Source organism: Rosa rugosa, chromosome 1 (genome assembly GCF_958449725.1).
Source record: "Rosa rugosa chromosome 1, drRosRugo1.1, whole genome shotgun sequence".
Lineage (NCBI taxonomy): Eukaryota > Viridiplantae > Streptophyta > Magnoliopsida > Rosales > Rosaceae > Rosa > Rosa rugosa.
The window spans coordinates 10,450,240-10,472,571 of NC_084820.1; the positions used below are offsets into that span (position 1 = coordinate 10,450,240).

The 22,332-nt window shown below is 38.7% G+C and overlaps 2 protein-coding genes across 2 annotated transcripts; one reads left to right on the forward strand and one right to left on the reverse strand.

Moving 5' to 3' along the window:
- Nucleotides 1–9,023: 9,023 nt before the first annotated feature.
- Nucleotides 9,024–11,015, reverse strand: LOC133727189 (thaumatin-like protein 1b). The gene is made up of 3 exons (XM_062154808.1): nt 10,926–11,015; nt 10,154–10,847; nt 9,024–9,667 (listed from the first exon to the last, which is right to left on the reverse strand). The coding sequence occupies exons 1-3, from the start codon at nt 10,984–10,986 to the stop codon at nt 9,538–9,540; spliced, it is 885 nt and encodes a 294-aa protein (XP_062010792.1). The 5' UTR covers nt 10,987–11,015; the 3' UTR covers nt 9,024–9,537.
- Nucleotides 11,016–11,267: 252 nt separating this feature from the next.
- LOC133727537 (uncharacterized) lies at nt 11,268–15,510 on the forward strand. Its single transcript, XM_062155131.1, has 9 exons — nt 11,268–11,378; nt 11,475–11,526; nt 12,609–12,698; nt 13,055–13,138; nt 13,507–13,748; nt 14,121–14,213; nt 14,418–14,540; nt 14,893–15,249; nt 15,407–15,510. Exons 5-9 carry the CDS (start codon nt 13,554–13,556, stop codon nt 15,461–15,463), a joined length of 825 nt encoding a protein of 274 aa, XP_062011115.1. The 5' UTR covers nt 11,268–11,378; nt 11,475–11,526; nt 12,609–12,698; nt 13,055–13,138; nt 13,507–13,553; the 3' UTR covers nt 15,464–15,510.
- The last annotated feature ends 6,822 nt before the right edge of the window (nt 15,511–22,332 follow it).

Genomic DNA, 22,332 nt, shown 5'->3' on the forward strand with positions numbered 1-22,332 from the left:
ACCATCCTTAACAAAATTCCTATTCACAGTATACATACAAACATGGCAACCAATCCCTGTCCACCATTGCAATATCACCAACATGCAGATATATTAATTCATCCAAACTAATTCCCTAATTCAAGCATAAAATCCAAACACCAAGAATAAGACAACTTTAACAAAATCAAACTCATAACCAGTCCATTTCGATTTCAACCACAACACCACAATTCATCCCAACTATCAACAAGTACCATGCAAAGAGCAATATTTCAATCTAAGAGTAAGAATTTACCCTTGAGCGTATGATTATTAAACTGTCAACTTAACGATCAGCTGCTATCTGTTAGACCATAATTTACATAGATATGCATTCCCTTAAATATTGAACTTAACTCTTTTTTGAGTCTATTTTAGCTTTCACTACATCATTTTCTTATTTATCTAGGAATATTGCAAGAGTGAAGGAAACATCAATTTTGGCCTTTGAAGTGGAGAATTGGAGCCAGGAAGAATGACAGTCAAATGTGGAGCAAAATGTTAAATCCTAAATTCCAGCGAACCACCACTCATGGTGGTGCCATGTATTTTCCGGCCATATTCATGGAGGAGTAAGGAGAATAAGTACCATAGCATTTATTCCATTAATTCATTCACCATCATTCTATCTTAACCAAATTCCAAAGCTTTTGGTTCCAATTCAACCAAACACTCCATATTACCCAAAAGTCCACCATCATCATCACTTCAATATCTATCATGTTTTAGGCTTAATCACCATCCCTCGCTAATCATTTCCTATTCTAACCTACGTCATCACTCTCATACTCTTTTCCCTTGTTTTTGGGATCTATTACTACTCTTATACTCCATCTCTTTGCTCAATTCAAAAACCTAGCTGCTATCTTGACTTCACAACACCATTTTCAAATCTCACTCCATCTATTTAAGCACCCATTCTTCATAAGGAAGAGACATCACCCATATATACCACCCCATTGCATCTTCTTTCTCTCTTCATCTCCTCCCCAAAACCTCCATATCTACCTTCCAAAATCTAAATCCATAAAACTCATACTCCCCTTACCACTCCATCTCCTCACCACCACCACAATTATCATCTTCCACTACCAAAAACTCCATTACCACCTCCACTACACCATCACTACCACTTAAAGTTAGCTAAAGAAGCATCATATCTTCATCACCATTTCATTAATCATCAACAAGAAGTTCATCATCCACCCATTCCATCATCAAGGAGGATTCAAGAAGCATTGAAGGAGGAAAACAAAGAAGGAGCTAGCCATTGATTTGTCAAGCTTCAATCAGTTCATTCTTTCCTTAACTCTTTAATTACCTTGATGTACTTTATAGATTTGATGCTAATTTGTATGATTATGAGTGAATAGTTACTTTGTTGGGGCTAGGGTTGAAAGCCCTAGCCAAACTTGTACGAATTGTTGTTTTAATTTACATTTGATGTTATTTGTGATTTTCATCTTCATATGCTAATTCAAAAAGTGAATGCATTCATTCAAACTTAACTACTTTGAATGTGTTGTGTTTGTCATCTCTTGCAAAAATGTTTAGGGAGTAGTTAACTTTAAGCATTGATAGCATGATAGCATCCTCTACGCGCATATAAAGGTTGTGAGATCTAGGATTGGTTTGCTTGCATGATTATCTAAACTCAAAGCTTTATGCATCTAGGAACAATGAATTGAGACATAACCGGTAATAGAATTTGTTCTTAGGTAGTTAATTCTAGACTTATCCGGTTGGAATTGATAACATTAAAGGAGTTTAAGCCTTTGTAGTGTTATCCGGAGGCAAATAAGGTAATTGGGAACTTAGAATAACATCACTTGCATGTATTTAAACTTCAATACTTGCAAGGGAGGCTAGTGGTAGACAATCCAACCCCTAACTTCATCCATTATATTACTAGTTTAGTTTAGAGTAGTTTAGCTTACATTTGAGCATTTATTTTAATTTGGTTCACCACACTATCCAACAAACTCACTACCACCACAATGTGCATACTCACCATGAGCTTAGATTTCCTTGTGAATTTAGGTTTGTGATTGTGCATTTGCATATTCTAGCTCTCCTTAGATTAACACCCTAGCTAGTGAAAGTAATCCAATCCTCGTGGGTTCGACAACCTTTCTTAAATCCTTATACTATTACTTGTACCTCTTATACTTGAGGGTGACTATTTGGCTAACACTATCCTCACGTACATGCCCAAACTTCGACGAACAACAAATTGAGGATTCATTGTACTCCAAACTGGTACCTCTGGAATTTAGCTCTAGTATAAGCCAACCCACGTCAACAGACGGTGACAAGGTGGAAGGCGAACCAGAAGAGGCTAGAAGGTCGCCAATGGCAACATCGACGGCGAACCAGAAACAAACCCAAAAACCAATTTATCAAAACTTGATAGAATTGAAAATCTAATTGTACTAGTAGGTAAAGCGTGTTGAGAGGAAAAATTTTCATACCACATGCAGCCTAAACAGTGGATGGAGTTGCCGGAATCTGCAGAAACCTACCGGAAAACTTTCAAGCTTCCGATCCTCGATTGTCCTTCCTCGTTCGATGCATAGATGATCCATGTCCACAGGGCTGTCGACAACGGCGAGACGAAGAGATTAGTATACTTGCGCCGGCCGGAGGTGACCAGACGGAGGAGCACCGATCAGGCCAATAGATCGGGTCGCGGTCTCCCTTTCGCGAGTCGAGACTGCGAGGTGCTCTAGAGTAATTTGGAGTCTTCATCAGATCATGGGGTATTTATACCCTAAGTTCCAATTTACTTCAATGGCTAGGATGAAGAGGTGGTGGAATAGAAGGCCACGATCGCACCGTTGATTTTCTTTTCTTTTTCCATAAATATTTCAATGTTTCCCAAACTTCCAAAATTTGTAAAAATTAAATCGGTATTCGAAAAATTCCCCGAAAATTTTCACGAACTCGTTGAGTTGTCAAGGATTCACTGCTCCTACGCATATTGTCTTTGCCATTTAGTTGTTGTGCAAGTTTTCTTTTAGTGTATTTTAAGTCTGTAGTTGCCATTTTGTGAAACGTGATGGCACCAAGATTGCTCACCGTTTAGCAAAAATGGCTTTGTTTGGAGTCGGAGCCTTTTTGGCTCATTCAGTTAGTCATTATAGAGTTCCAGTGTGAAGTCTAGTGGTCATTTCTATGTATGAGATGTTGCCCAAACTCGTTATAACCAGTTCATTATTAATGAAGTTCTTCTTGATCAAAAAATTTTCACGAACTTGTCCTGTCATGTATTTTATTATCTAACTCTTAAATTGAGGATTTTACATTGTGAAAATTTCTGAAATTATTCTCGAGCACATTTACTAATTACTTAAATCGATAAGTAATTTGTCAAACTATCTCAATTAAGCTTGATAAATTTTTTCGGGGCTCACAACTTGTCTGCCCCTCGATGATTCTGCCCAAGCATTAAGCTGTGTAGATTTTTCCTCCTTGGATGACACAGGTTCAGAATGAACAAAGTTATAGTTGTCACTTGGAGATTTTTTTTTTCCCTCTTTCTTGCTCCGGCCAACGTATTACTACGAATCTAACTGCAACCTTGTCTTGGTTACATCAAGGTCGTTCACGCTTCTGGAAGAGTCTCCGTAATGCTTAAAGTTTGGGCCTTTGTTGGGAATTTTGGGATTTGGTTTTCTGGGTTTGTTTGTTTTTGGGGTTTAAACAGTTTACGGTTGTTGTTCTTGCAGGCAGAGACTGGTAATGATGAAGTAAATTTGTTCCTAAAAGTGAGCGTGGTTTCTTCTGGAGTGATTGCCCGTATCAGACTATCAGGCAATCAATTCGGGCATAAGCAACTTGTTGACTGGGTGTCAAGAACAGTTTAGGGGAAAGAGATCTTCATGATCAAGAAGAAGGCAAAGTTCACGGAGGCTCTGCAATTAGATTTGATTATGACTATATATGTAATTAGATTTGCTATCTGGTTTGTGATTTTGCATATATAACGTCATATAACCTCTGCAATTGAAGAATGAACTCATCCCTATCCAGATCAAGTAGTTGGTCTTGATTATGCGAACGGAGAGAGTGGGTGAAGGGGAAAATAAAATAGGGTTTTTATCCATTTACCTCATTTCTAGAGATTTTTTTCTCACTTATCCCATTAAGTTTTTTTAATTCCCTCTTATCCAAAACACTTTAAGGAGGTCTTCCCTAATACCCAATTAAGATTTTTTTTTTTTAATACCATTTTACCCTCACCTTTGTTACTTAGAGAGAGAGAGATAAAAAAACCATAAGGAACTTCGCGCGGAGCCCGGCCGCCGACCACCGGATTCCGGTCACCTGCCGCCGCCCACCGGATTTTTATGAAAACCTCACCGGAAATGTTTATTACCCCCAATAGACATTTATTGCCCCCCAATAGAGGGGCAATAGACGTCTATTGGGGAGCAATAAACGTCTATTGCCCCCTAATAGACGTATATTGCCCCCCAATAGACGTCTCTTGCCCCCCAATAGAACTTTCGGTCACCAGAATGAGAACTAATCTTCCTAAATTTAGACAAACAAAACTTTGATTAAAGAAAAAAAAAAGATTACATCAATTCAAAACGTCTATTACCCCCCAATAGACGTCTATTGCCCCCAAATAAAACCTTTTTTTTTCTTTGATTATGGGCGTTTTGCCCCATGTTATCTATTAAAAAAATAAAAATAAAAACGTTGTCCAAAAAAAAAAAGGACGTCGTCCAAAAAAAAAATAAAAGGAAGAAGTGGTCGATCTCCGACGGAAAAAAAAAATTGCAGAGGGAATCAATCTTCAGGAGCTACGTCTTCGTCTCTGGTAAAGAATCAACGGAAGGTCCAGATTCGGAGCTTTCTGGAGGAGAGTTCGAGTTCCGGCTGGAAGATCCGGTCGCCATGCTTCCGCCGATGAGCTCTGAACGCAGCAAAGCTGGGATCGTCTTCTGATCCAATCGGGGTCGGCGGTCAGTGAAGGTCCGGCGGTGGTGGGCTTCTGATTTCGGAGCCGCCATGGCGCAGAGAGAGAGAGAGAGAGGTCAGTGTACCTGTGTACAGGATGAGAGATAGTGGCATGATGTAATATATTAATTAAATTGAGGGTAAAATTGTCATTTCAATTTAAATTGGGTTAGTGGGAACAAAAATTTGTTGCTGGGGTAAGTGAGATAAATTTGGTCTATTTTGGTGCTTTGAGTCAAGAACCCATAATAACAGATAACATTAGAGATTGAAATTACTCATATGCCCTTCAAGTTATGTCAGTTGACTAAAGCCGTAATGGAGTTAACGGCTCGAAGTACTTATTTTGGGTCAGGGTGTGAACATCAAGTACCAATGTGACATTTTTAAAAATTGAGGTACCGAATTTACTAATGAAACGAACGTCGGGTACGGTTTACATTTTTCCCCCTAAAATAAAACAAAAAATAAAAATTGTGGATTGTGTAAGAGTTTTTGGTAGAGCCCAAGGGAAGGTGTGGCATCTAGTTTTTCTAGCTGGTTAAGCCCATTGAAATGTTCTCCAAAACCCATGAGCTAGATGAAACATTTGCTTCAGATGAAAAGTTGATCCCCAACTATGGCATGAAATCTTCCACGTTTTTCTTGCTTAGATATGGTCTGCGGTGTCAGTGGACGGTCCGGACAAGTTCGACCGTATTATCAGCTCATCGATGAAGTCAATGTGAAAATCTTGGCTTCTATATACGGTGTTTGCCTAATTTGCCTAACCGATTAAGATTTATGCTCAAGCAATATGTGTGATTACAAGTAAAGAATCTTTGTAACTTATTTAACATGTAGATTGTTGTTCCTTCACATCCTTGTCGCAAAGTTCTTGAGAAGTTTGGATCGAAGAAGTACGTGCTTATATTCATACATATATCGAAAATGTCATTTTGTTGCTGATGTATTGGGGCATTTAGTTCATCACTGAATGTGTATCACGCTCCTCTAATAATCGTCTAGCTATCGCATTTAATGAAACTTTGTGCACGAAAAAGTTTTGTCTCAACTTTACAGCTTATATATTACTACTAAATAAAGTCGATCTACAGATAAACTGATGAGGGAGGGAAAGGGCATATATAACCAAGTTGGGCGTGTAGCTTTTGATCCATGTAGCAATGTCTATGTGTTAAAGCTAGTTAACTAACCTTTTTATCCACCAGAAATAAAAAAGCAATTTCTATCTCCTCAGTTTGTCTTTGTTTCTTTCAGTGGGGTTGGCTGCCTGTGGTGCTGATTCAAGAGAAGGATTATGGTTAACTAGGGGTCAAATCAGCATCTTTGAGCGACATTCCGCAATCTCTCTATAACCCATTTCATTTTCTTTTTCTAGTATAAAATATCGCTAAGAAGTATATTACAGTTAGAGAAAGAAATTAAACTTGAATAAATCGCGCTTGTATACCGAAAACTTTTCTAATGAAGCATAGTGGCATACCTATTACCTAAGCATCGATAGATCCTCAACATACGGGTTTTGGTTATGAATACTGGTATCATTACAATATGACTCACAAATGTAATCATGCAGCATACGTATAAACTAAACATGTGTTTTTTTGTTTGTTTTTATCTTGCATATAGCAAATGGGTTGCGGTTGCGGATGGTCATTTATGCTTATCAATGTACTATAATGTTTATTGTTTAAATAATAAACTCTTCTTCTTCTTTTTTGTCAATTTTTTTTTTTTTTTTCTGGCAAAAAGAGAAGAAGAAGTCAATTCACACAACTTATGATGGATAAGACGTCAATACAAAAATTGCTCCAATAAATATCTAAACTTCAGGGGAAAATGGTCCGTACGGTACCCGAACTTTTCCTCTTTATAACTTTTGGTACCTGAACTTAAAAAAATATCAAATCGGTACCTGAGGTTCTTTGCCCGACCGAAGATTGATACCTAGAGCCGTTAGCTCCGTTACGGAGATTGCCATGTGGCAATTTTAAACTTAAAATGACCAATTTACCCTTTACTCTTTTTTTTTTCTTATTTATTATTTTTTATATGATAAAAGTTTTTTTTTTTTACATGAATGCAAAAGACGAATGTTCATCGTCACTTCGTCCTTGCTTATCAGTTCTTCTTTCTTACTTTCAATCATCCTTGAGAGGCAGCAGCAACAACAAGGATTGAACCTCTCTATCTTGCCCCACTTCAACTTTAAATTACCAGCTCTTCCTCTAAGAATCTAGCTTCTTGCTCGAACCTTTTCAACTCAGCCAACATTCGATGCTTCCCTCTAGTATCCGAGGCTGACAGAGACTGTAACCTTTGGGTTGTTGGACTCATGCTCACGGATTCAGACCCGTCCAATTGCATCTTATCACAAATCACTAAAAAGATTCTCAGATTAATCTAAGCCCTCAAATTCTCAATCCCAAACCACACCCCAAATTAGTTTTCTTGAATTTTCCAGATCTGACAAAACCCAAATTGAAGAGAGGCAAAAGGGATCAGATTTCCACAGGAAGCTGAAATGGGTAACCTGGGATCTCTAGGGTTCGTTCTTCTCTGTTTCACAACCTAATTAAATTACACATGCTTTGAATTCGTGGGTAATTGCCAGAGTCACGTAGTCAAAGCTTCTTTCTCTTCTCCAGTGTTGGTTATTTGTACAAACTAACTCCAAAAATTCCAAACAAAAAAGATCGAGATCATTGCCGATGGGGAAGAGATTGAGGTTTTGATCGAAAGGGAAGACATGGACACGGCTGCTGGAGCTGCTGGCGTCAAAGATGACGGCGTAGGAGGTGGAAGCGGGGGTGTGAAGCTGAATGTGAGAGGAGGAGGGGGTGAGGTCAAGAGGAGAAGAGGGAGAGAGAGGAGGAGGAGGAGGAGGTTGCTGTACTTGTAGAGCTTGTCGGAGCTCCCTCTGGCGGGACGTTTGAGCATTTGAGCGAGATCGGAGGGCGAAGAATTGGTCTGAGGAGGAGTTCGGCGGACGAAGGCTATCTGTAACGGATCTGCTTCCCCTCAGGCTTCAGATTTGGGTCTAAAACGAGGGCTGGGATCAATAACCCCAAATCCCAATCCCAATGCAATCACACACCTTGCTGTTGCGATTTTTGGTATGTGTTTGACCAAATGTGCATAAGAAGAAGAAGAAGGCGACATGAGAGAGAGAGAGAGAGAGAGAGAGATATATATATATATATATATATATATATATATAGAGAGAGAGAGAGAGAGAGAGAGAGATGATTAGAGAGAGAGAAAATAAAATAAAATAAAAAAGAGGCATGAAAGGACGAAAATACCCTTCAAAAATTGCCACCAAGCAATCTCCGTAACAGACCTAACGGCTCTAGGTACCAATCTTCGGTTGGGCTAAGAACCTCAAGTACCGTATTGATATTTTTTTAAGTTCAGGTACCAAAAGTTATAAGGATGAAAAGTTCGGGTACCGTACGGACCATTTTCCCAAACAAATGTATGTACACTATATCAAGTAGCTAGGGCAGCTAAAAACTTCACCTCCAGAAGTTAACTTGGCCCAAAATTAGTTCTAAGAAACCTAGAATTATTCCCATCCCAGGCCCCTGTAGTTTAGCATAGCATGAGATTTGAGCTATGACATCCAACTCTTCCATTCAGTTTATTTGTCCCTTATTTGTTTCTTTAAAACTAGTGTAAAGAAACTAGACTGCAACAAAATTTAGATCGCTTAACGCTTTGTAATCTTACAGCCGGTCAATTGGAATTTCCAACTCCACCACTATACTGACCAAATAAACGAAACCAATTTTTAGCATTTCGAATTATAATTAAAAAAAAATGTATGCATACACCTTCATTAATTTAGTTTTCCTTCATTTTGGCAGCATGGATCATACTCTTTGAGCTTAGTGAGGTCCTCAGTAGCAGCCAATTAGCAAAAATAGGCATGATGCTTACTCTTAACATTGTTAATAACTTGAGATATGACAAGTACTATTGACAACAAATTAAGACTCATAGTCTATAAATAATAGTATCACACCAAGTGACAAAAGAAAAATGATGAATTAAATACTAGCTCCCAAATTATATACACTAAAAAGGAGAATACATCACATTAGCTCCATCTCTTTGGCATTAGTTGCAAAAAGAATTGTATTTCCAGCTAATGACATTCTAGCTTAGCTAGCTTCTTCCTATTATTTATTTCACAGATTCTGATCTAAAAAACATAAATAACAACAATTAAAAAAATGAAATCCCATCATGGCCGCAAAAAGCAACGCTCCTGATTTGTTCTTTCAACTCCAAGGACGTGGATCACCGTGTGTACAATTTGCTGCATGTGTTTGTTTCTATCATTAAAGCTTTTGCCCTAACAATTTGAATCTAGGGCAAAAGACAGGACAATGCTCTCGAGTCTAGCCACGTCAGAAGAATAATTGGCTCCCGCTTCTTGTCAAAATTTGCGTGGGCCCACCACAGTCTAAAACTAGGTCGATCTTGGAGTCTGAGACTCGTTCGTAAATGATTGAATAGTATGAAACCCGCGAAGAGGAATCAGAATAGCGGCAGCAACCGCCAAACTGCCGCCAACAAGGTGGCGAAAACGATGACGTTCGGTATCGAACGACGTGAACCGGCTGAGACGCCGGCCGCAACAGGGATTTGGCCATTCGCCGACTTCACACTGCAAACACCGCCATTTAACTCGATTAAAAAAAAAAATTGCAATAATTAAGTGTGAATAATAATGACATATAAAAATTGAAGCCCTCTTCTGACTGTTTTGCTTGTAGATCGATCACAAAAGTATGGACGGTGCAACTCGTAGTGCAATTATTAAAGAGAAACGTGACAACCATATCTTATTGGGTTGACCAAACAAAAACAACGGCCGACTTTGTAGAAATTAAAAGAAGAAAAATGAAGTGTTTTTCTTTTTATTGTTACCTAAAAATACCATTATGGTACCAGAAATTATTAAAAGCTGCATTTAAGCATAGTTTTGCGAAGTCTCTAGCTTAAAATAATTTTTGATGACTGCAAAATAATTTATTTATGAACTAATATATCATTTAGTAAATAAATTTAGACGAGATAACATTAAAATGATAGACTTTAAAACTCTTGTAGAAATTAAAAATACAATGTTCAAAATTGTAAATGGCGGTACCTGGTGGCGGGGGCTGGGCAGAAAGTGATGAGGTAGTCGGCGGCGGCACAAGTGAAGGTGCTGGTGCCGTCGTCATAGGCGTAGCTGTACGCTTTGGGGCACGCATTTTTAAAGAACTGAGAGTACGAGCTCGGTTTGCAGGTGTCAGGGGTCGCGTACGCCCCACTGCAGCAGTACATGGGATCCCCAAACGCCTCGCACGCGCTTTTACACGCCACGCCACTGTTACTCGCCGTGGTCACCTTCAGCTCCGACGGACACCCGGCGTTGAGGTCCACGACGCAGCCCGTGGTGGTGCAGTTGCCTCCGGTCCCGCCCTGGGGCACGACCAACATGGGGAGGTTGTATCCGTCCACGAGGCTGACGTCGTAGAAGTCCAGCCCGTCCGCTCCGTTCAGGGTAAACTCCGCCAGACTTGCCGGAGGCGCAGCTCCACTTCCGGCACAATCGACAGTACCCGAGCCACAATCTCCCGTAACGCAACTGAACTTTCCCGTGGTCGGGTCCTGAGAGCACAGAGTCCGCCCCCATAGCCTACCCGACCACGAAGCCGGAACGGCTATCGAGCTAGACTCCCCGGATTGTAAAGCAAACCCGGTAGTAGAAAGCTGCGCCGTCCCGGAGTTTGACAAAATGCCCGGCCAAATTGTGTTGCTGCACTTGTTTGTAATCGTAAACGTCGCCGAGTAACCACCTGTGTTTTTCACAAAATCATTAAGATTACAAGTCTAGTGAAATGAAAAAGAAGTTCAAACTTTTGTGTGATAAGTACCTGAAATGAAGTGAATGAGACAGAGAGAGAGTACGAGCTTTGAAAATCGACTGAAAGCCATTGTTGTACGTGGATCTAAAGGTTTTCTTTGGTCATCACTACAAAAAAAATGTTTAATTGCGACACTTATTTGCAACATCGTTATGCGGCCGTCGCAATTTCTACTAAATTTTGGGCGGCTTTGCCCGCTGAAATTTAGCGCCAATATTGTTACGACACTCTTGAAGAATCGTCGCATAACACGTCGTATATATCAAAAATATAGAACGACTTGCGACACGGAAATAAAACACGTCGTAAATAATACAATTTAAACTTAATTCTATCTGCTCCTCGTCTATAGCTCGATCGTGTCTCCCAACTGTACAGGACTGCAGTCTAGTCTACTATCTCACAATTCCTATCCGGCAGTCTAGTAATCTCTACTTTCTCAAAATCACAATTGTGGTTTAGGTAATGTACGTTTGTCAGTATTGTTTATGGTTGAAATTGTTTTGATTTAAGGTTTTGCATTGGCTCTCTAATCTGGAATTTTCCCCCTTCATTCAGGTACCGAATCCTTGTTCCAAATCGAGATCAATATCCTTCCCTCTCGATCCAGGTATGGATATAGAAGCATTTTTTTTGTTTTCTATCGAAATTTGACGAACTATTGTTGTATTGCATACTGTTGGTCTTCAGTTTCAATTTCTTGGAATTTGGGTGAGATTTGCGGGCTAATTCGGTGACTTAAAGATTTGCTCATTCCTACTTCAAGATTCGCTCTTTCTTGGGGTTTCTTTGTGTAGTTTGATAGTTAATTGCATTGCCAATCTTTGATAAATTTATGTCACTTGTTTGGACCTCTGGTTTGGTATACACGTCTCCGTCATTTTTTTGCTTTGTATTGTTTTGATTTGATTATTCAAATTTCTTGGGTGTCAACAATGGTGCCAATCTTTTAGTGAAAAAACAAGGTCATCCAGTTGGGTTTGTGAAGAACAAAACCATTTTGATTACTACCCAGTTTAGCCCATATTCTTGTTCTGATGAGTCATTATGTTTATAGAGATGAGATCTTATACATATGCAAAGATAGAATAAGCATTTACACTTTGGTATATATACATAGTGTATATACACACACTTTGATTACTACCCAGTTTAGCCCATATTCTTGTTCCGGGTGTCATTTAACCATATATGGTATATATACATAGTATATAATATAACCCCCCACCACTCCTCCTCCTCCTCTTTATTTGCCTTAATTAAAGCTTCTTTATATAGTGTTAGTGCAAATCTTAATTGCTTTTGCAGATGAGGATAGTTATAAGTACACATCTTGCAAAGACATTCTCTTTTCTTTCTTAATGCAATTCTTTCTGTTTAGAACAAGAAGTGGTAAAATAAGAACTGTAGGTATAGAAAGAAAATAAAATTATTGCATTTCTGGGTCTAGAAACACAATGAATGTTCTTTACTTCTGGTTTGATGGAAAAGAAGGAAAAACAAATATAAGATCCCTAATTGAATTGCATATCTCAGTTACGTGTCCTTGCATAGTAGGAAAGATAAACTAATTTTTTTTATCTCACTTGTTAATTTTGAATTTCTGGGTTGATGATTGAACCTGCGTTTTTCTGATATTACCAAATTGCTAATAGTTGCCTTTTTTTTCTTTTTCTTTTTTTTGTCTTTTAGGTCAAGGAGAAAAGTTACAAGTTGGATGCACTATTATCATTGATAATAATGCCTGGGATTGGTCTTGGATAGACATTCAATATTGAAGAGGTGCCTATTGTCCTTTTGTAATGATATGGAAACATTGTTTTTCGTCTTCCATCATACTTCTCTTTATTGCTCAATATTTTGGTTAAAATTCTGGATTCTGTTTATACATAAATATATGTGCATTTACCTTTATGATTGTCTATATAATTCAACTTAGAGGAGCTATGATAGATATTGACAATGAATGTGTCAAATTGCTGTGTTATTGTGGTTGTAATAAAGCATATACCAGGTAAAGGAGTTAGCATTTTCCTATAATAAAAACAATGGATGGCAAGATAAAATAATGCTTTTGTTGTGGTGATTGCCTTTCTGTCATTTCCAAACATGGTGCTACCATTTGTTTTTGGCTACAGATTTGCATCAATTAGAGACACATCAGCATCATGTGGCTGAAGCTAGTCCAGAGGAGCCTGTTACAACCCAATTACACGAGTCAGGTTGCTTCAACTTTTTTTTTTTTGATGTGTTTTTCTTTTTCTTTACATTAGAACTAGCTATTAAATATTTTGCTGATTACCTGCAGTTTGGTGTTTGGACTATATTTTTCTAATTGCTTCATTGAATTCTGATTCCCTCACCTTGGATTTCACTTATAATGCTTATACCCTACTAATCTATGATTCCATTCTAATAAGTATAGAATCTTGTACTTGTACTGATCTCTATGGGATTGACTAAATATTCACATGTGAACTTACTGGTTATGCTGATTTTGGTTTATATATCAGATTGTTACTAGAATGCTTTAGATGTCATGATTGAACTTCCTAAATTAATGTGTTTGTTTCCTATAATTATGGATCAGGTCAAATTAATGAAGGAGCTAAGAAAGGTAGGGGTGCTGCTTGTGGTATGCCTGAATGGGGAACTGGAAAAATAGCGCATATTGAATTTGATGCTAATTGGATGCCTATCAGTGAAAATGGGAAGGGGTTTAGTTCACAACTTGGAATCCTGGCCCGAGATGGACAGAAGGTTCCTCTAACCTTAACTTCGTGGACTGTCATGCCAGATGATGTTTTGGATGACATTTGGAAAGATGTCAAGGTACAAAGAAACTCCTAATAACTGTTTTGAAATAATTTTTATATTTTATTTTGATTCATGATTAATACATAATTTTTATTAGGATAACACAGATGTTCCAAATGAATATAAACATCATTGCTTAAAGGTTGTTGGTAATAGATGGAGGGATTGGAAGTGTCGAGTCAAGACACAATGGTATGATAAATATGAAACTGATGAGCAACGATTAGCATTCACTCCTAATCAGGTTGTTGCAGACCAATGAAAAATATTAGTAAAGTATTGGGGTCTTCCGCATGTACAAGTAAAGTGATCAACTGAAATTATTTAGTATTATTGAAGATCATGAAATACAAGAGTTAAGTTTATGGTGTATCATTGCTTTTGTAGGAAATGTGTGAGACGAATAAATCTAGCCGTGCACAAGGAAGAGGTGTCCCTCATAGGACTGGTCGAAAATCGTTTGCTAGACTACGAAAAGAGGTATGTATAGCATTTCAATAATGGCACATATGATCAACATACGCTATCATTCGCAATATTTGAATTTGTTTAATTTCTCTTCCATATAGTAATGTGCAAGTAAGAAACGTTATTGCTTCTTTTTACTTATTTGTGTCACTTGTGAATCTAGATGTTAGCTTTCTCTGTTACACATTTGATGAATAAATTTCTTTTGTTGCTAAGATGATGGAGAATGGAGAGAAAACAGATCATGTGAGCATGTTTGTCAAAACAAGAGCTATGAAAACAAGGAATGATGATGGTCAACCAATTGAAGTACATGATGAGGAGGCTACTGCCGTCATTGTGAGTAAAATATATTTAATTTTCATAATTATATCATGCATAGTATTAGAGGTCTATGAACTATGTTTTGGTTGTATATATGTCGTTTGACGGTTAATTGGTTCAATCTACAACCACCTTCTTCCATTCTTTATCAAATTTTTTATTTTTATTTTTTGTTTTTGTAATTCTTTGTTTTTAAGTTACGTGCTATATGATGGGTTGAATTATATATAGTTGTATATTACTGATATTTTTTGTGTCGAGAATTTTGGCTTGGTTGTTTTGTTGGTCAGTTTGTTGTGTTGTTTTTAATTAAGCTTTGATCTCAGTGATTATAGTATTTAATCAAATTATATAATATATTTTATAGAGTCAATTCAATGAATATTTGAGGGACATGCCAGAAGATGAACAAGATGATATTTTTCGTGAAGAGGTATTTACTGCAGTGATGGGAGAAGATACACATGGGCGTGTTCGCATGTATGGAACATGTGTAACTCCATCTCAAGTGTTTGGTAACTCAAAAACTTCTGAGACTACTGAAAAGAAGACAATTGAGGAAATGGAAAAGAAATACCAAACAAAGCTAGATGATCTCAAAGAAAGCCATGAATCTCAATTGGGAGACATGAAATTAAAGTACGAAGATGTGTCGAATCGTCTCAATCTTTTGATGGCACATGTTGGTATCCAAGTAAACCAAAGTGGAAGTACAAGTGAACAGGTATAACATCTTTGTTGTGTTTTTACTATTACAAGTATTTGTTTATCTTCTTGGGGATACCTAGTGTATAGCTTTTGTTATTTTTTGTCTTTTACTTAAGTTTAAAGTATTTCATCTCTGTTGACTTTCATAAATACATGATTCCTCATGTCCACAGCAATTAAGGCGTACTATAGATGGCCATCATCAATTGGATTTGGAAGGTCAGCAGTAATTAGCTTCGTCTACAAACACAAATTCATTATGAACCGTAAGGTTGGAAATAAACGAATACATCGCTACAACAAAAATAATCTGATTATTTCATTGAGTTTATTGATGAGTTCTCTTCTTTTTATTTTCAGGTTGGCGAAATATCTAGGTTATTATGGTGAAAGTACAAGATGCTACTCTAAATTTTACAATTAGCATGCTACTCTAAACTCGATCATTTTATTTGGTATTTCAACTACATATGTACTAGCTATTGTTTTCGCACAGTATTTGACTTTGTATGACTAGATATTTGTTATACAATTATTATATATATTTACTCTTTCACACTAATTGAACTGCAGTGAAATTGAAGTTTATTTTGGTTATAAACAATCAATTAAAATTCATAAACAAATCTATTATAAATCATTTATAAAATATTTGACACAAACTTCTTGCAACGGTAAAATTATAGTCAAGAGCGTCGCAAAAAATATCACCCAACCTAAATGAGACATAATGTACTCGTCACAAAAAATTGTCGCAAAATATTTAGACTTTTAACGACGGTACGTAAGCGTCACAAAATATCTTTTGCGACGAGTAATCGCGTGGCAAAAAAGTGTCGCAAAAGATTAATAAACTCGACACACTTTTTAATGACGCAAAGCCAAGCGTCGCAACTCCGTCGCAAATAGTCTTTGGCGACGGTATCTACGTGTCGCAAAAAGAACCTAAGTAATTGCGACGCGTTTTTTAACAACGTTTTCTTTCCCGTCGCATGTCCGTCGCAAATATCTTTTTATGACGCTTTTTTTACTTTTTACGACATTTTTCTAACGTCGCAAATAAACCTTGTTTTTGTAGTGCATGTGGAAGATGATACTTATATATAGACTATAGAGCAGCACGGAGGGTGGATCCTAGGCCCATGTTGTCCACATGGAGGCGGTTAAGGTCGGCTACAGTAGATCAATTTTTTTTTTTTTTTTTTATTGGGGCAGAAGAGTTCTCGTGACATAAGCTATAATGTGTATAAGAAATGGCATATATCGAAGGGCTTTTGGAGGCAAGCAAGGGATAGGGTGTTCGTAGATTAATTATTCATAGGGATCCACAGAGGCTTGGAGTTAATGTCGTCTTACTTCGGAGCTCGGAAAGTATACGGCTAGTCGGCAACGAAATTTTCACTTGCTTGGGAGGATAGGATCAGGTAGGGATCTCTGAGCCTGAGCGTGTGATAAAATATCAGAGGGGGAGCAGAGATCAGCCTTACACGTGGAGAAACTAGGGTGTGATGGGGAAATATCTTGATTCGTGAGTCATAGATTAGGAATAGGGAACTGCCACGTGTTTAGTTCTTCCGACAGCAGTCCAAAGATTAAAGTTTTCGAATTGTATTATTAGTTTTTAATTGGGAATTGTTGATGAGTGTGTGATTCTATTGATAAGTACATAGATCAAAATGTAAGACACGATATCGATACACTTAGGGCAAGTTCACCCGTTGGGTTACCAGGTCACCCACTATTCACTACTTTTTAGTGTTAATTTCGTGCCCTGGGTCACGAGCACAGTGTATTTCGTGCCCTGGGTCACGAGCACAGTGTATTTCGTGACCCAGAGAATGAAAATATACACTAAAAAGCAGTGAATAGTAAGTGACCCGGTGACCCAACGGGTGAACTTGCTCTTATAGTTCATACAAACATCAGGCAAATCAAGCAATTTGATTGGTCATATCTAGGTTGATCATCATTCTGAATTTGAAATTAGAACTCTTTTGCTTAACCACCGAATAGACTTCTATGGACCAAGGTCCACCTGCACCAAGCCATTAGGGGGCGTTTGAAGGACACGCGCGGTTACCTAACCGCGGCTGGTTATGGAGAGGGTACAGTTCCTTTCCATCTTCGAAGCCTCTGGAGTCTGGACCACCTGCAAAATAGAGACAAACTGCAATGGAGCAAGCAGGACTCCAGGTACATGGCCACCATCGTCCTCGACATCAGCTTCCCTGTTCATCAGCTTCCCTGTTCATGGACAGCTCTTGCCACATCTGCACTGCCGGGGACGACTCGCAGGCCCTCACCGACCTCTCCTCCATGGCCCAACCCGTCGAGGGTGGCCTCGATCCCATTCTGGCCTACACTTCCGTCTGCTGGGGCAGAGATTGAGCAGCTGCAGGGGTGTTCTTCTCAGCCCGATTGCGGCCAAGCCGAAGCCGACTTTGCCTCCGGAAACAACGACGTAAGCGGTGGTGCTGTTGAAGACAGCGATCGCAGGGACAATCGGAGATCGCAGGGACGTAGGCGACGGCGAGACGAAGCTTTTTCCGGTGGTCCGCATCGGAGAGATGGCCGGAGGAGAGATTTCCGGTCGGGTCACGTCGTCGGGTCGCGGGGTTGCAGTTCGAGTCAGAGAGCCTCTCGGGTGTTCTAGATCGTCCATCTAATCCCAGGCCTATTGATAGGCTCTTTCAATTGTTTTTGAACGGCTGTGATCAAGAGTTGGAGACGGTGGATGGCTAGGATCGCTCCACCCATTTTCTATTTCCTTAATTAATTTCCAAAATCTCAAAACTTCGGAAAATCATAACAATTAGGTCGGGTATCTGAAAAATTCCCCGAAAATTTTCACGAACTCGTCAGGTCGTGTACTTTATTATCCAACTCCTAGATTGAGGATTTCAATTTATGAAAATTTCTAAAAATTTCCTCAAGCATCATGATATTTATCGATATCGTTGAATAATTTAGCGTACGATCTCCATTAAGCTCAATACATTTTTTCGGAGCTCACATATTATTATAAACGGTTCAGATCAAAATATGCAAAGTATACAATCCAGATCGCACCTCTTCAAAATTATTTTATAATAAATAATTGATATGTTTTTGAGAATATTTGTATTATAACCTTTAAAATTCTAAAACTTTTAAAAATTGTAATAAATAGCTTTGGAGTGGGCAAAAATTCTCACAAACTCGGCGTGACGTGTAATTTAATAACGAACTTGCCCTTGAAAGGTTGTGTAGCAAAATTTAGGGTTATTAAGCCCTAGTCGTTTGACATAGCCGATAGACCAACTATCGACGACGGATTTTGCCAAATTTTTTACTGGAATCATAAAATATTGTACTTGAGACATCTGACGGAAGGATTCTCAAGTGGACGAACCGGTGATGACATTTCCATTTGAAAGTTGTATAGAGAAAAAAGAGGGTTATTTAACCCAAATCGTTTGACCTAGCCGATCAACACCCTATCGATGATGGATTTTTCCGAATTTTGTACAAGAATCATAAAATAGTGTACTTGGGACATCTGACTGAAGGATTCCCAGGTGGACAATCCAGTGATGACCTTGCCCTTTGAAGGTTGTATAGATAACAAATAGGGTTATTAAGTCTTAGTCGTTTGACGTACCCGATCGATATCCTATTGATGACGGATTTTTCTGAATTTTGAAAGCGAAGTCTAAAATAATGTACGGGCCACATCTGACGGAAGGATTCTCAAGTGTATGATCCAATGACGCCCTTTCCCTTTGAAGCTTGTAGTGAAAAAAAATAAGGTCATTAATCCCTGTTCTTTTGACCAGGCCGATCGACATGCTATGGATGAAGGATATTGCCGAAGTTTTGACTTGAAGCTTAAAAGAATGTACTTGCCACATCTGACGAAAGGATTCTCATGTGGACGATCCGACTACGACCTTGCCCTTGAAAGGTTGTGTAGCAAAATTTAGGGTTATTAAGCCCTAGTCGTTTGACATAGCCGATAGACCAACTATCGACGACGGATTTTACCAAATTTTTTACTCGAATCATAAAATATTGTACTTGGGACATCTAACGGAAGGATTCTCAAGTGGACGAACCGGTGATGACATTTCCCTTTGAAAGTTGTATAGAGAAAAAAGAGGGTTATTTAGCCTTAATCGTTTGACCTAGCCGATCAACACCCTATCAATGATGGATTTTTCTGAATTTTGTACTAGAATACTAAAATATTGTACTTGAGACATCTGACGGAAGGATTCTCAGGTGGACAATCCATTGATGACCTTGCCCTTTGAAGGTTGTATAGATAAAAAATAGGGTTATTAAGTCTTAGTCGTTTGACGTACCCGATCGACATCCTATTGATGACGGATTTTTCTGAATTTTGAAAGCGAAGTCTAAAATAATGTACGTGCCACATCTGACGGAAGTATTCTCAAGTGTATGATCCAATGACGCCCTTGCCCTTTGAAACTTGTAGTGAAAAAAATTAGGGTCATTAATCGCTAATCTTTTGACCAGGCCGATCGACATGCTAAGGATGAAGGATATTACCGAATTTTTGACTTGAAGCTTAAAAGAATTTACTTACCACATCTGACGAAAGGATTCTCATGTGGACGATCCGACTACGACCTTGCCCTTGAAAGGTTGTGTAGCAAAATTTAGGGTTATTAAGCCCTAATCGTTTGACATAGCCAATAGACCAACTATCGACGACGGATTTTGCAAAAATTTTTACTAGAATCATAAAATATTGTACTTGGGACATCTGACGGAAGGATTCTCAAGTGGACGAACCGGTGATGACATTTCCCTTTGAAAGTTGTATAGAGAAAAAAGAGGGTTATTTAGCCCTAATCGTTTGACCTAGCCGATCAACACCCTATCGATGATGGATTTTGCCGAATTTTGTACTAGAATCCTAAAATATTGTACTTGGGACATGTGACGGAAGGATTTTCAGGTGGATAATCCAGTTATGACCTTGCCCTTTGAAGGTTGTATAGGTAAAAAATAGGGTTATTAAGTCTTAGTCGTTTGACGCACCGGATTGACACACTATTGATGACAGATTTTTATGAATTTTCAAAACGAAGTCTAAAATAATGTACGTGCCACATCTGACGGAATGATTCTCAAGTGCACGATCCGATCAAATACTTGCCCTTGGAAGGTTGTATAGGGAAACAATAGGGCTATTAAACCGTAGTCGCTTGACCGGGCCGATCGACACCCTATCGATGACGGATTTTGCCGAATTTTTGACTAGAATCCTAAAAGATTGTACTTGGGACATATGACGGAAGGATTCTCAAGTGCATGATTCGATCAAATCCTTTCCCTTGGAAGGTTGCATAGGGAAAAAATATGGTTATTAAACCCTAGTCGTTTGATCTACTCGATCGACATCCTATCGATGACGAATTTTTCTAAATTTTTGACTTGAATCCTAAAATAATGCACTTGGGACATATGACGGAAGGATTCTCAAGTGCACGATCCGATCACGACCTTGCCCTTGGAATGTTGTGTAGCAAAAAATAGGGTTATTAAACCGTAGTCGCTTGACCCAACCGATCGACACCCTATCGATGACTGATTTTGCCGAATTTTTGACTGGAATCCTAAAATAATGCACTTGGGACATCTGACGGAAGGATTCTCAAGTGGACGATCTGATGACGACCTTGCCCTTGGAAGGTTGTGTAAGGAAAAATTTGGGTTTTTAACCCCTAGTTGTTTGACCTAGCCCATCGACATCCTATCGATGATGGATTTTTCCGAATTTTTAACCTGAAGCCTCTGACGGAAGGATTCTCAAGTGTACGATCTGATGACGACCATGCCCATGGAATGTTGTATAGAGAAAATAGGGTTATTAAGCATTAGTCGTTTGACCGAGCCGATCGACATCCTATTGATGACAGATTTTTCTGAATTTTGAAACCAAAGTATAAAATAATGTGCGTGCCACATCTGACGGAAGGATTCTCAAGTGTATGATAAAATGATGCCCTTGCCCTTTGAAGCTTGTAGTGAAAAAAAAAAAAAAAAAAAAAGGTTATTAAACCCTAATCCTTTGACCAGGTTGATCGACATGCTATTGATGAAGGATATTGCCGAATTTTTGACTTTAAACTTAAAAGAATGTACTTGCCACATCTGACGAAAGGATTCTTAAGTGGACAATTCGATTACGACCTCGCCCTTGAAAGGTTGTGTAGCAAAATTTGGGGTTATTAAGCCCTAGTCGTTTGACCGAACTGATGGACCAACTATAGATGACGGATTTTGCCAATTTTTTTATCGGAATCCTAAAATATTGTACTTGGGACATCTGACGGAAGGATTCTCAATCTTGAATAAATCCGTCATCGGATCGTACACTTGAGAATCCTTCCGTCAGAGGCTTCAAGTTAAAAATTTGGAAAAATCCATCATCGATAGGATGTCGATAGGCTAGGTCAAACAACTAGGGGTTAATAACCCAATTTTTTCCTACACAACCTTCCAAGGGCAAGGTCGTCATCGGATCGTCCACTTCAGAATCCTTCCGTCATATGTCCCAAGTACATTATTTTAGGATTCCAGTCAAAAATTTAGAAAAATTCGTCATCGATAAGATGTCGATCGAGTAGGTCAAAGAACTAGGGTTTAATAACCCTATTTTTTCCCTATGCAACCTTCCAAGGGCAAGGTCGTGATCGGATCGTGCACTTGAGAATTTTTCCGTCAGATGTCCCTAGTACAGTATTTTAGGATTCCAGTCAAAAATTTGGCAAAATCCGTCATCTATAGGGCGTCGATCGGCTGGGTCAAACGACTACGGTTTAATAACCCAATTTTATGCTACCCAACATTCCAAGGGCAAGGTCGTGATCGGATCGTTCACTTGAGAATTCTTCCGTCATATGTCCCAAGTGCATTATTATAGGATTCCAGTCAAAAATTCGGCAAAATCAGTCATCGATAGGGCGTCGATCGGCTAGGTCAAGCGACTACGGTTTAATAACCCTATTTTTTGCTACACAACCTTCCAAGGGCAAGGTCGTGATCGGATCGTGGACTTGAGAATCCTTCCGTCATATGTCCCAAGTGC

Bases quoted from the DNA above. Each gene is read 5' to 3' on its own strand.
- LOC133727189 (XM_062154808.1), bottom strand. From the start codon at position 10,986: ATGGCTTTCAGTCGATTTTCAAAGCTCGTACTCTCTCTCTGTCTCATT. The intron at 10,848-10,925 runs GTACTTATCACA...TGAAAAACACAG, and splicing joins TCTCATTCACTTCATTTCAG to GTGGTTACTCGGCGACGTTT. The intron at 9,668-10,153 runs GTACCGCCATTT...CGGTGTTTGCAG, and splicing joins TGCCCAGCCCCCGCCACCAG to TGTGAAGTCGGCGAATGGCC.
- LOC133727537 (XM_062155131.1), top strand. From the start codon at position 13,554: ATGCCTGAATGGGGAACTGGAAAAATAGCGCATATTGAATTTGATGCT. The intron at 14,214-14,417 runs GTATGTATAGCA...TTTGTTGCTAAG, and splicing joins TTGCTAGACTACGAAAAGAG to ATGATGGAGAATGGAGAGAA. The intron at 15,250-15,406 runs GTATAACATCTT...TCATGTCCACAG, and splicing joins GTGGAAGTACAAGTGAACAG to CAATTAAGGCGTACTATAGA.